The sequence below is a fragment of the Penaeus monodon genome, chromosome 9 (assembly GCF_015228065.2).
Source record: "Penaeus monodon isolate SGIC_2016 chromosome 9, NSTDA_Pmon_1, whole genome shotgun sequence".
In the NCBI taxonomy this organism is placed as follows: domain Eukaryota; kingdom Metazoa; phylum Arthropoda; class Malacostraca; order Decapoda; family Penaeidae; genus Penaeus; species Penaeus monodon.
This window is the reverse complement of record NC_051394.1, coordinates 5859344-5871843: the sequence shown is the minus strand read 5'-3', so window position 1 is coordinate 5871843 and position 12500 is coordinate 5859344. Positions and strand designations below refer to the sequence as shown.

Sequence of the window (12500 nt, the reverse complement as noted above, 5' to 3'; positions counted from 1 at the left end):
AGTAAATGCAATTTCAAAGTATCGATAATCCTTATAATTCTTCTTCTTGTTATTATTATTATTATTCATCTTTTTCTTTTTCTTCTTCTTATTATTATTATTCTCCTCCTCCTCTTCCTCCTTTCCTTTCTTCTCCTTCACTCTTTTCTTCTCTTCGTCCTTCTCCTTATCATCCTCCACCTCTACACTCCCTCCTCCTCTTCCTCCTACTTCGATTCCTTCTCTATTTCCCTCTCCCTCTCTTTCACTTCCCCCTCTTCTTCAGTATTTTCTTCCCCCCTACCTTTCTTTCTTTCCTGCTTTCTCTATTCCTCTATTTCTTGAAGAGGAGCACGAAGCCTAAGGGGGTGTATTCAGATTTCACCTGAAACATTTGCTGGTTGTGTTTCTGCTTGCTTTGCGGTTCTTGAGTCTGTGCACGTATCTCTCTCACCCCCCCCCCTCAACTTCTCCTTTCCTTACCCCTTCCTCCTCTCTCCCCTCTTTCCTCCTCTCTCCCCTTCTTCCCATCATCCTCCCTCCCCTCTCCCTTTCATCCCCTCATCCCTTCCTCCCCTCACTTCTTCCTCTCCTCCCATCACCCCTTTTTCCCCTCACCCCTTCCTCCCCTCATCCCTTCCTCCCTCCCTTCACCCTCTCCTCCCCTCACCCTCTCCTCCCCTCACCCCCTCCCATCATAATTTCCTCTAGTCCTCCACAAGCTTTCCTATCACTCTTCCGTATTAGCCCGAGCTACCTTCCCATACCCTTCCCTCTTAAAGCTTCCTCCCCAGTTAATTCTCCCTAAAACAAAAAACAAACTTTAGATCAGCTTCTCCTCCCTTCACCGATACCTCCTCACCGCGCCCTCAACCCTCTCCTCCTCTCACCCTCTGTTCCCCATCACCCTCTTCCTTCTGTTCGTTCTGCTCTCCTCCCTTCCCCCACTCTCTCCTCCTCTACCCCTCTGTCCCCTGCTCTCTCCTTCCTCACTCTCTCTCCCCTCTCTCTCTCCTCCCTCACCTCTCTCTCTCCCCTTCTCTCTCTCTCCTCTCCTCCCCTCATCCCTCTCCTCCCTCTCCCCTCTCCTCCCTCCTCTCTCCTCTCTCTCTCTCTCCTCTCCTCCTCTCTTCTCTCCTCTCTCTCTCCTTCTTCTTTTTCTCTTCATTCTCTTCTCTCCCCTCCTCCTTCCCTTCGCTTTCAGCTTCCTTCTCCTTCTCTTCCTCCTTCTCCCTCTCCCTCTCTCTCACCCTCCCCCCCCCCACGGAAGGAGACGGAGCTGCGTCGAGAAGAGCATCGGCTGCGAATTGGCTCCCAAGCACCCGGCCGCCGCCGCCTCCTCCCCCCCCTCCTCCTCTTTCTCCATCTCCTTCTCTTCCTCTTTTTCTTTCTCCCTTTCCTTCCCTCCCTTACTCCCCTCCCTCCTCCCTTTCCCCTCTATCCCCTCCTCCTTCCTCTCCCCTTCCCCCCTCTCCTTCTCTTCCTCGCTCTTCTCTCTCCATCCCTTTTCCTTCCTCTTCTCTTCTTCTTCTCCTTCTCCTTCTTTCCTCCTCCTCCATCTCTTTCTCTTTCTCCTCTCCTCCTTCTCCTTCTCCTTATCATCCTCCTCTTCCTCCTCCCTCCCCCTCCTCATACTCCTCCCTCCCCTCCCCTTCCACCTCCACCGCCCCCTCCTCCTCCCTCTCCCATTCCACCTCTCCTTCCTCCTCCTCCCCCTCCCTCCTTCCCTTCCTCCTCCCTCTCCCACTCCACCTCTCCCTCCTCCTCTATTTCCCTTCCCCTCCCCCTCCTCCCTATGACAAATGAGGGGTTACGGACCTACAATATTCATTTCTCAAAATGTTCATACGTCAGGCTAAGGCGAGCGTTGTTTAATGCTAAAGTAATTTCGAGGAAGCCACGAGCGTATACGAATCTTGCATGACTGTGTGCATTTTGGTCTGCTCTTTTCCCCGTTTGTCTGTCTGTATGTCTCTGTTTCTGTCTCTGTTTCTGTCCCTCTGTCGTTTTGTCTCTGTCTCTGTCTCTTCTCTTCTCTCTTCTTCTCTTCTTCTCACTTTCTTCTCTCTCTCACTTCTCTCTTTCTGTCTCTTCTCTGTCTCTGTCCTCTCTTTATCTCTGTCTCTGTCTCTGTCTCTCCCTGTCCTGTCTCTTCCCCCCCTCCCTCGTCTCTTTTACTCTCTCGTCTATCTCTGCTCTTTTATTCCGCTTTCTCTATCCTTTTCCCTCCTGTTTGGACCTGGTTTGTTCGTTCTTCTCGTCCTGTTGAACTCCCTTTGTCCTATTCTCTATTATTCACCCCTTCATCCTCCCTGATTAACCGGGGGTGTTTGATGCCGCCTTTTGCAAAGGCATCGTTCTCCCTGTCTTTTTTTTTTGTCTCCACAGAAGGAGGAGGAGGAGAGACTAGTTTTGCAACATGGCAATGAAATGAGGCAACGATGCAACAATAGCGGCAACACTCAAGACGTCTGTCGTACTGAGATTTAAGGGGTTATTTCTGATCTGCCTTTTCTACCTTTTCTTGTTTATTTCTTCTTTCTATTTTTTCTTCTTATCCTTTTCTCTTCCATTCTCTTGTGGTCGTTTTCTTCTTTGTTGTCATCTTTTCTTCTCTTCCCCTTCCCCTTCTCTTCCCTCTTCTTCCTCTTCTTCTTCCTCTTCTTCTTCCTCTTCTTCCTCCTCTTCTTCCTCCTCTTCTTCCTCTTCTTCTTCCTCTTCTTCTTTCTCATCTTCACTCTTATTCTCCGTCTCCTCTTCCCCTTCCCTTTTTTCACCTCTTCTTCCCTCCTCTCTTTCTCCCATTTTTCCCTCTCCCTTCCCTTCTCCTTTTCATGTTTCCCAGTTCCTCTTTCGTTTCCTTCGAAGAGGAAGGAAGAGGAGGGACGAGAAAGGAATATGAAGATAAATGAGGGAAAGAGGAAGAATAAGAAGAAAAGAGGAGGAAAGAAGGAAGAAGTAGGAAGAGAAGTAGGAGGGACGAGAAAGGAATATGAAGATAAAGGAAGAACGAAAAGGAGAGTAAAGAGGAGGGAAGAGGAGAAAGGAGAAGAGAGGAGGGAATAATCTCCCCCTTTGCTTATTCCGTTCTTCCTCGGGGAAGCTCGCGTCTTTGATGACTTTTATTTTCCTTCGATAGACTGAGGAAAAGCGTGGACAGTGATGGACTCGCGTGGATTAGGTCTTCATTTTCTCTCTCTCTCTCTCTCTCTTTCTTTCTTTCTCTCTCTTTCTTTCTTTCTTTTCTTTCTTTCTCTCTCTTTTTCTTTCTTTCTTTCTTTCTCTCTCTCTCTCTTTCTTTCTTTCTTTCTTTCTTCCTCTCTTTCTCTCTTTCTTTCTTTCTTTCTTTCTCTCTTTCTTTTTTTTTCTTTCTTTATTTCTCTCTTTGACCCTTTGTTTGTTTGTCTGTTTTTTTTTTCATTTTTCTTTACTCTCCCTCTCTCTTTCTCTCTCTCTCTCTCTCTTTCTCTCTCTCTCTCTCTCTCTCTCTCTCTCTCTCCTTCTCTCTCTCCTTCTCTCTCTCTTGTGTCTTCCTCCTGTCTCTTTCTCCTGTCTCTCTCTCCATTCTCTTCCTCCTGTTCTCTCTCCTGTCTCTCTCTCCTGTCTTTCCTCCTGTCTTTCTCTCCTGTCTCTCTCCCCTGCCTCTTTCTCCTGCCTCTCTCTCCATTCTCTTCCTCCTGTCTCTCTCTCTTGTCTCTTCCCCCGCGCTGCTGTCTTTCACAATGCATTTGACAAACTTCCTTCCTTTCATCGTACATTTGTCAAGCTCAGAAATCCCCCAAGCAAATAAACCGACGAGAAACAACAACAAAAACAAGAATGGAGACAAAAACATTTCCCTCGCCCCCTCCTCATCCCCCTCCCCCCCTGCTCATCCCCCTCCCCCCCAGGGCTCTGAAGAAGAAGACAAGGATAAGATTGCAACTACAGAACGCGAGGTAAAGAACGGCCTACGTACCTGCCCTCCCACACTCCCTTCTCTCCTCCCTTCCTCCCTCCCCTCCCTCCCTCCCTTCTTCCTTCCTTCCTCCTCCTCTCCCTCCCTCTCCTTCCCTCACTCCCCTCTCTCCCTCCCTCCCTTCCCTCCTTCCCTCCTCCACCATCCCTCCCCCTCCCCTCCCTCACTCATCCTCCCCCTCCCCCTCCCCTTCCCCTCCCTCCGCTTCCATCGACGTACCAACTCAAAAGATTGTAAAGCTTGAGGAAGACGACTGAGCCAAGATTAAAGAAAAGCCCCACGTGAAGAAGAAAAAAAAAAGTTTAGGTTGAAACCCCCAAATAAACTTTAGGAAAACCGCCATCGAGCAGAAAGCAACCTGAAAATTGCAACGTATTCTGCAACGGCGCTCGATATAGCAGTCAGTCGACGCAAGTTGTAAGACGACGCGCATTGACAGACCGGAAGACAAATGATCACATACTGACACACGCTTTTACACACACACACACACACACGCGCACACACACACACACACACACACACACACACACACACACGCACGCACGCACGCACACACACACACATACACACACAAACGAACACAAACGAACACAAACAAATCACAAATAAGCACACACTCACACACACACATACACACACACACACACACACACACGCACGCACGCACACACACACACACACACGCACGCACACACACACACACGTACTCTTGTCGTTTCTTTGGTCTAATTTCTTCCATATTTCCTTCTACTTTCACGGTACATCTCCACGGAGAGAAAAGTCTGGACCACACCTGGAGTACATTAGGTCTGAGGCGTAAAAACAATATGGAAACAGGTACTAAAGCAAGGAAGTAAAGCAGAGGCCTCACGGTCCAACAACGATCTTACGCATGCAGAGTCCTACAGACTAAGCAGAGACGCTCAAAGTCAGCAAGTAAGCAGGCAGGCTGTAAAGCACTGGAGACCCCACACTGAAGGAGTTCATACCACGGATCACAACGTAAGGTCCTACAGCAGAAGTACACCCCGAGGCCTTACGCACGGACGTTACGCATTGAGATGTTACCAGAGCTCAAGCACGAGACCGTCAAGCAGGACGTCACTGCAAGGACGAGCTCAAGCCAGGAGAACAACGTCGTCTCGTACGCAACGATACAACCAAAGTGAAGGAGGAAGCAGGGAGGAAGAAAGGGAAAGAAAGTCCCAGTGAAGAAGAAAAAAAAGTTAGGTTGAAACCCAAGAAAGACTAAGAAGGAAGAGGTAAAGCAGGAGAAAGCAACGAAAGCAAGATACGAAAGCAAGAAGGCGCTCGATATAAGCAGGAGAAGCAAGTGTAAGGACGCGCATATGCAAGGAAGGAAGCAAGAATCAAAGCAACAAGGACTAAGCAAGCTTTAAGGACAGCACACAGAGGTACACAGCAAGACACAACAAACGAAACAAGGCAATAAAGCAGGAACACAAACACAGAAAGAACACACGCAAGACACACACAAGCAAACGCAAAGCCACTTTACGAGGTAAAGCCAGAAGGAAAGCAGGACAAGGAGAGTTAAGCTAGGCGTAAAGACAATATGGAAACAGGTACTAAAGCAAGGAAGGAAAGCAAGGAAGGAGGTAAAGCAAGGAAGGAAAGCAAGGAAGGAGGTAAAGCAAGGAAGGAAAGCAAGGAAGGAAGTAAACAAGGAAGGAGTTAACACGGAAGAAGCAAGGAAGGAGTAACAAGATACTGTATTACTCTGGAAGATTAGATGCCAGTCTCTCTTATTCTTCTCCATTTCTTCTTTTTCTACTTATTCTTCCTTATCTTCTCGTTTTTTTCTACTTTTTCTCTCTCTTCAACTCTCGCAACTGGGCATCGGCGCCAGCACGACTCCATACAACCGAGGAGCCTGATAGTGGCTCAGCGCCGCGCGAGCAAACCGCCTCCTCGCCCTCGTTGCCAAGCCGAAGAACCGCGTCTCCCGCATGTGAGCAAAGGAAAATAGATTTCTCGGAACTATTTACAGCTGGCGGTGTGTATGTGTGTCTCGGACAGGTCGTCTCTGTGATCTGACGGCGGGCGGCGAGATTATTACGGGAAAATAGCAGTTGCGATCTCCTGTGGAAGGCGAACGGCGATGGCGCACGCGTGACGGATGGAATCGCGCCTGGACGGCATCGCCCGCCGGGCCCGCGCGGCAACGTCTTGACATTTTTACCTCGCTCGACGCTGAAATTCGACGCGATCGCGTCCACAAACGAGACCCGCGTTGCATATCTTGCATATTCATGCTTTTCTCCCCCTAGCATCTCGAGCAACAAAGGCGGAGAGGGCTCCCCACCCCATCCGCACCTCCCTCTGGACCTCCGCCCTCTCCGCAGCATCCGCCGCGCATCCCGACCTCCGAGAGCCGGTGTTGTGGGCGCGATGTGCGTGTGTATGTGCGAGTGCAATCATTCATTTACATAACCTCGTTACAGGCCATCACGACCTGCGTTAATGACAAGAGTGAGGCGCCGACGTGCGTTTTGGTTGTTGCCAGCGCCGCGTCGCCGAGCGGGCAGCGACGGGGCACTCGAGGCTTCGCACAGCCGCCCACTCTATTAAGTGCTTGTCTCTATGCAAGCACGCGAGGCTAATTACCTTTACCATAGGTGTGGAATGCGCTTGTAAGCAGGGGAATGTTACCTCTCTATGATCCTGCAGTAATGTCAATATCAAGGATAATGGTCTCCTAAATCTTACGGGAAAGCCAAAGAGACAAAGAGAACGTCGGGCATTAATTAGTTCAACGCTTAATGAGCGAAATACGATGATATATCTGAAATCAACTTCAGCTTCACTTGAACAGATAGAAAGCTGTTCCTTGACTATATCAGTCTGTCTCTCTTTCTGTATGTGTATGGGCGGATGTACGTGTGTGCATATATATATATATATATATATATATATATATATATATATATATATATATATATATATATATATATATATATATATATTATATATATATATATATTATATGTGTGTGTGTGTGTTTGCGTAAGTGTGCGTGTCTGTCTATCTGCCTGCGTGTTTGTAAATTCGCATGTGTGTGCCTATACACATATATAAATAAGAGCGCGTGTATGCGTGTGTTTATACATGCCTTTCCCCGTGCCGCTGCTTGCTACAAAGGCTCTTTTCTCGCGGCGTCATTAGGCAATTTTCACCCTAATGCGCCTTCCTCCTCCTCACACTTCTCTCGAACTGCGTACCTGAGTAATACTTGTGAAGCGAATGTGTTTTTTCAGTATGTAGAATCATGTATTTTTATTGTGTATGCTGCTGCGGTTTGGTTTTATTGTTAATTATAGGGAAGGCATGTAGAACACAATAAAGTAGTTTACATAGACATGTTTTATCGTGTTTTTCTCCTCTTGTCCCAATCATGATATATATATATATATATATATATATATATATATATATATATATATATATATATATATATATATATATATATATATATGTGTGTGTGTGTGTGTGTGTGTGTGTGTGTGTGTGTGTGTGTTTATATCTACTTATTTATCTATCTGTCTATCTATCTATCTATATATACATACACACACACACATATATATATACACACATACATATATCTATATATATGCGAGGTAGAGAGAGAGAGAGAGAGAGAGAGAGAGAGAGAGAGAGAGAGAGAGAGAGAGAGAGAGAGAGAGAGAGAGAGAGAGAGAGAGAGAAGGGGGGAGACAGACAGACAGACAGACAGACAGACGGAAAAGCACAGAGACAGACACAGACAGACAGATTAATCAATCTACAACACTCGTATTGAACTTACCCATCCAATACGAAATTTTTTTTTTTTTCTCTCGAATATCCGCATTTAAACATTTTTTTCCCTGGCCCTTATTAGTCTTTATTTAAAAGTCGAATCTACATACTTCTAATATTTGACCATAATTAAGACAGTGATTCAATATGAGGAAATTCATTTAATACGAAATTATACATTCCGTCATGATTGCACACTTCCGCTAAATCAATATCAAAGTCTAAATCGCCTATTTTATCAACATCACGGAAAGGAAAACCGTAAAGAGAGATTAAAAGAAAAAAAAATAGGAAAAAAAAAATAAAAAAAAAAAAAAAAAAACAAGCGACCCCCTCCAAAGCAAACAAACAAACAAAACAGAAATAAACATGACTAAAAATAATTGCACGAGGAGAATGTTTTCGAATTTTCCCGCCATTTTTTCCCCCCGTTTCGAATTTTCCCGCCATTTTTCCCCCCCCGATGCGTTTTTGTTTTTGTTTTTTCATTCATAGGTCTATCTATGCATCTGTTAATCCACTATTTACTCATTTTCCTCATTCATCCATTTGCCCCATCTATTTATCAGAATATCGTTTTATTTATCTAATTATCTATCTATTTTTTTTTTTTGAGTTTGATGAAAGCGATGCACCAAAATGTAACTTTACCACATTTCGGATCCTGATGATTAAGCAAATATAGTTTCGTGGATGATGGTGGGGGGAGGGGAAGGAAAGGGGGGAAGGGGAGAAGGAGAGAGGGAAGGAGAGAGGGGAGGGGGAGGGGGTGGGAAAGGAGAGGGGGGAGGGGGAGGGGAAGGAAAGGGGGGAGGGGGAAAGGAAGGAGAGGGGGTGGGAAAGGAAAGGGGGGAGGGGTGGAGAAGGAAAGGGGGAGGGGGAGGGGAAGGAGGGGTGAGGGGGAGGGGAAGGAGAGGGGGGAGGGGAAGAAAAAGGGGGAGGGGGAGGGTTATATAAAGGGAAAGGAATCAAGAGAAGGGGAGGGGAGGGAGGAGGGGGTTAAGAGAAGGGTAAAAAAGAGGAAAGGGAGGAGAAGGGTAAAGGAGGAGGGAGAAGGGTAAAAAAGGGGAGGGGAGAAGAAAGGCAAAAAGGGTAGAGGGGAGAGGGGTAAAAGGGAGGGATTTAAGAGAAAGGTAAAAAGGGGAGGGGAAGAAGGGTAAAAAAAAGGAAGGTTAAGAGAAAGGTAAAAAAGGAGGAGAAGGAGAAGGAACAAGGGAAGGGTAAGAAGAAAGTGAAGGAAGAGGAGGAGCAGAGGATTAAGAAAAGGGAGGAGGAGGGGGAGGGGGAGGGAGAGGAGTGGGAGGGGGAGAGGAGGGGGAGGGGTGGGGTTTAGAAGAAGGATCTAAGCGAATGGGGAGGGAAGGAAAAGAGAGAAAGAGGGGGAAAGGAAAAGGCAGAGAGCAGAGGTTATAAAAGGAGGAAGGGGAAGAGCGTAGAAAGGGGTTGAGAAGGGGAAGAATGAGGTTAGGGAAGGAGGATAGGGTAGGAAAGAGGATAAGCGAAGGAAGAGAAGAGAAGAAGGAGAGAAGAAGAGGAGAAGAGAGGAGAAGAAGGAATGAGAAGAAGTAAGGAGTAAAGAAGGAGAAGAAGAAGAAGAAGGAAGAAGAAGAAGAAGCACGAAGGAAGAAGAAGAAGAAGAGAAGAAGAAGAAGAAGAAGAAGAAGGAAAAGAAGAAGAAGAAGAAGAAGAAGGAGAAGAAGGAGAACAACAACAAGTAGAAGAAGAAGATGAAGATGGAGAAGATGAAAAGACAAAACACGAAATCAAGAAAAAAAACAAAAAGTCAGCCGAAATGGAGAGGACTATCTAAGGGGAAAATTAAAATGAGGGGAAAAGTTACACACACACACAGAGGCACACACGCCTGTCAGATGATGCTTGATGTGGATGACGACCCCCCACCCTCTCCACACCCTACCCCCATCTCACCCCCTCACCCACCTCACCCCCCCCCATCCCCATCCCCCACCTCACCCCATCCCCCACCTCCCCCGCATCCCCACCTCCCACCTCACCCCCCTCCCCCACCCCCCAATATTCGAGCTGCGAAGCAAATGAAGAAATGCCACGAGAGATATGAGTGACGTCCCTTAATTTCACGATTTAATGCATCTACCAAGCAGATTAATGGCGTAGAAATGGCCAGATGATATGCAATCAGCGGGGAGCATTTTTATTTTTTATTTATTATCTCTCCTGTGTGCGAATTAAATTTATTTATTCAATTTAGAAATTATATTTCACGGGGAGATATTTTTGCGATTCCTTTTCGAGGTATAATTCATGCTGAGATATTTTGTAATTCATTTTTCGTTTCGTTAACTTTTTTTTTTCCTTTCGATTAGATCATAATATTTTAAATTATATGCATAGGATAATTTCATGTTTAGGTTTATATACTGTTTTTTATATATACTTTTATATATATATTTTTTATATTATATTTTATATATATTTTATATATATTTTATTATATATTATATATATTTTATATATGTATTTTATATACTGTTTTTTTTTTTCTTCATTATCATCATTAAATTAAACTTTTCCATTAGGATAATTCTTTTTATGTCTTTCTTTCATTAAACCACGCTGTCTTTTTCATCAGGATATTTTTGCTTATCTTTTTCTTTCGTTATTATCTTTATTCACTCCCGTTTTTTTATTTCCTTCTCCATCCGGATATCTTTATATTTATCTCCATCTCCATTTTTTCATTAATTCGGATATTTTTGCTTATCTATTACCTATTATATATTACTATCGTTTGTTTGTTATCATCTTTGTTCCCTTCCGTTCTTCACTAAACCTCCCCCCCCCCATATTCCGTTCATGAAAACGTAACCAATAGGGAAACACATCTGTATTTTGGCCTCAGATCGGAAACCTGGTTAATTTGTGTTTGTATATCAATCATTTGAAGGATAATCTGATTTGCATATCACGTTAGGTGTCATTCGGGTATTGATTTCCCCCCCCCTCCCCCTTCCCCCCGACCTCTGCCCATTGTCCCCCGCCCACCGCCCCCCCCCCCCCCCCGATATCCGTCCATTGTCACCCCCCCCCCGACGCCCATGCTCCCTTCCCGACCTCCGGCCCATTGATTCCCGCCCACCACCCACCGCCCACAACCCATCCCCCCCCCTTACTCCGCCCACTGTCCCCTACCCACCACCCACTACCCATTATCCCCCCCTCCCTTACCTCCGCCCATTGGCCCCCCCCACCGCCCATTCTCCCCCCCCCCCCACCGCCCATTTCCCTCCGACCTCCGCCCACCGCCCACTCCCTCCCTTACCTACACCCACTCTCCCTTACCTACACCCACTCTCCCCTCCCGCCCACCGCACTTCCTCCTCCCGCCCACTGCCCACCGCCCATCCTCCTCCCCCCCTCCCGCCCACCGCCCGCCCATTCCTGACATCCCACGCCAATGAGTTACCCAAATACACGTAGTTATATTTCTGTTTCGTGATCTGGAAATACGAGCATTATATTTTGTTTATATTGCGTGATGAGTCAGTCTAGTATATTAACCTGGACTGGTTGTAAATGAACTATTTGTATGCAGTAAAGCGAATACCAGATAGATAGATAGATAGAGGAGAGATAGAGGGTGGAAAGAAGAGAAAGAGGGAGAGAGAGAGAGAGAGAGAGAGAGAGAGAGAGAGAGAGAGAGAGAGAGAGAGAGCGAGAGAGAGAAGAGAACAGGAGGAAGAGAGAGAGAAAGAGACGAGAGAAGAGAGAGGAGAAGAGAGAGGAAAGAGAGAAAGAGAGAGAGAGAGAGGAGAGAGCAGCGAGGAGAAAGAGAGAAGAGAAAGTGAGGAAGACAGGAGAGTAAGGAGAGAGAGAGAGAGGATGAGAAGAGAAAAGAGAGAAAGGGGAAGAAAGGAGGGAAAGAAAAAAAGAGTTAAAACAAGAAAACATAGACAGAAATTAACAACAATTAGTTTAATTTTTTTTTAGACGGGAAAGACGGGGACAGATTGATAAACAGATAGATAGAAGAAAAGAAGATAAAACGGGGAAGAAAAGAAGTAGAAAACAGAAGATAGAAGAGAAGAAAAAAAAAAAAAAAAAAAAAAAAAAAAAAAAAAAAAAAAAAAAAAAAAAAAAAAAAAAAAAAAAAAAAGAAAACAAAAAAGAGAATTTTTATTTTTTTTAAAGGGGGGGGAAGAGGAAAAAGGGGGGATGAGGGGGGGAGGAGGGTTGGGGGGAAAAAGGATGAAGGGAGGGGGGGGAGGGAAAGGGGGGGGGAAGGAGGGAGGGAGGGGGGAGGGGGGGGGAGGGGGGAAAGGAGAGGAGGGAGGAGGGAGGGAGGGGAAAGAGAGAGAGAGAGAGAATAGATGCACAGGCTTGACACCCACCCACACACACACACACACAAACACACCCTAGAACAAAGAAAAAAAAAAAAAGAAGCAAGGACATTCAAAAACAAAAAAAAAAAAAAAAAAAAACAATTACCCCTCCCCCCCCACACACCCTCCTTAACACCCCCCCCACCTAAAAAAAAAGCTCCTGCCAACTAAAAAAAAAAAAAAAAAAAAAAAAAAACGCAGAAATTCCGCCAAAATATTCCCGGCCTCGCTCCCCGTCGCCCGCGAATCGCGAATTTAAACCATGAACCCGAAAGGGACATTTTAAATTACCTAAAAAATCATCATCCCCGTACCCCTGCAGGTGAGGCTATTTTTTCGCGCGCATTTTTAATAAATTATTGCCTCACATACCA

General features: G+C 45.8%; 1 protein-coding gene across 1 annotated transcript in view; it reads left to right on the top strand.

Moving 5' to 3' along the window:
• Nucleotides 1-12500, top strand: part of LOC119576581 (formin-like protein 16) — an 81247-nt gene that overhangs the window by 35901 nt on the left and 32846 nt on the right. The window contains exons 2-4 of the mRNA XM_037924249.1: nt 4778-4876; nt 4960-5084; nt 6232-6354. Coding sequence (XP_037780177.1) covers nt 4778-4876; nt 4960-5084; nt 6232-6354 — 347 coding nt within the window. The remainder of the gene's footprint in view (nt 1-4777; nt 4877-4959; nt 5085-6231; nt 6355-12500) is intronic.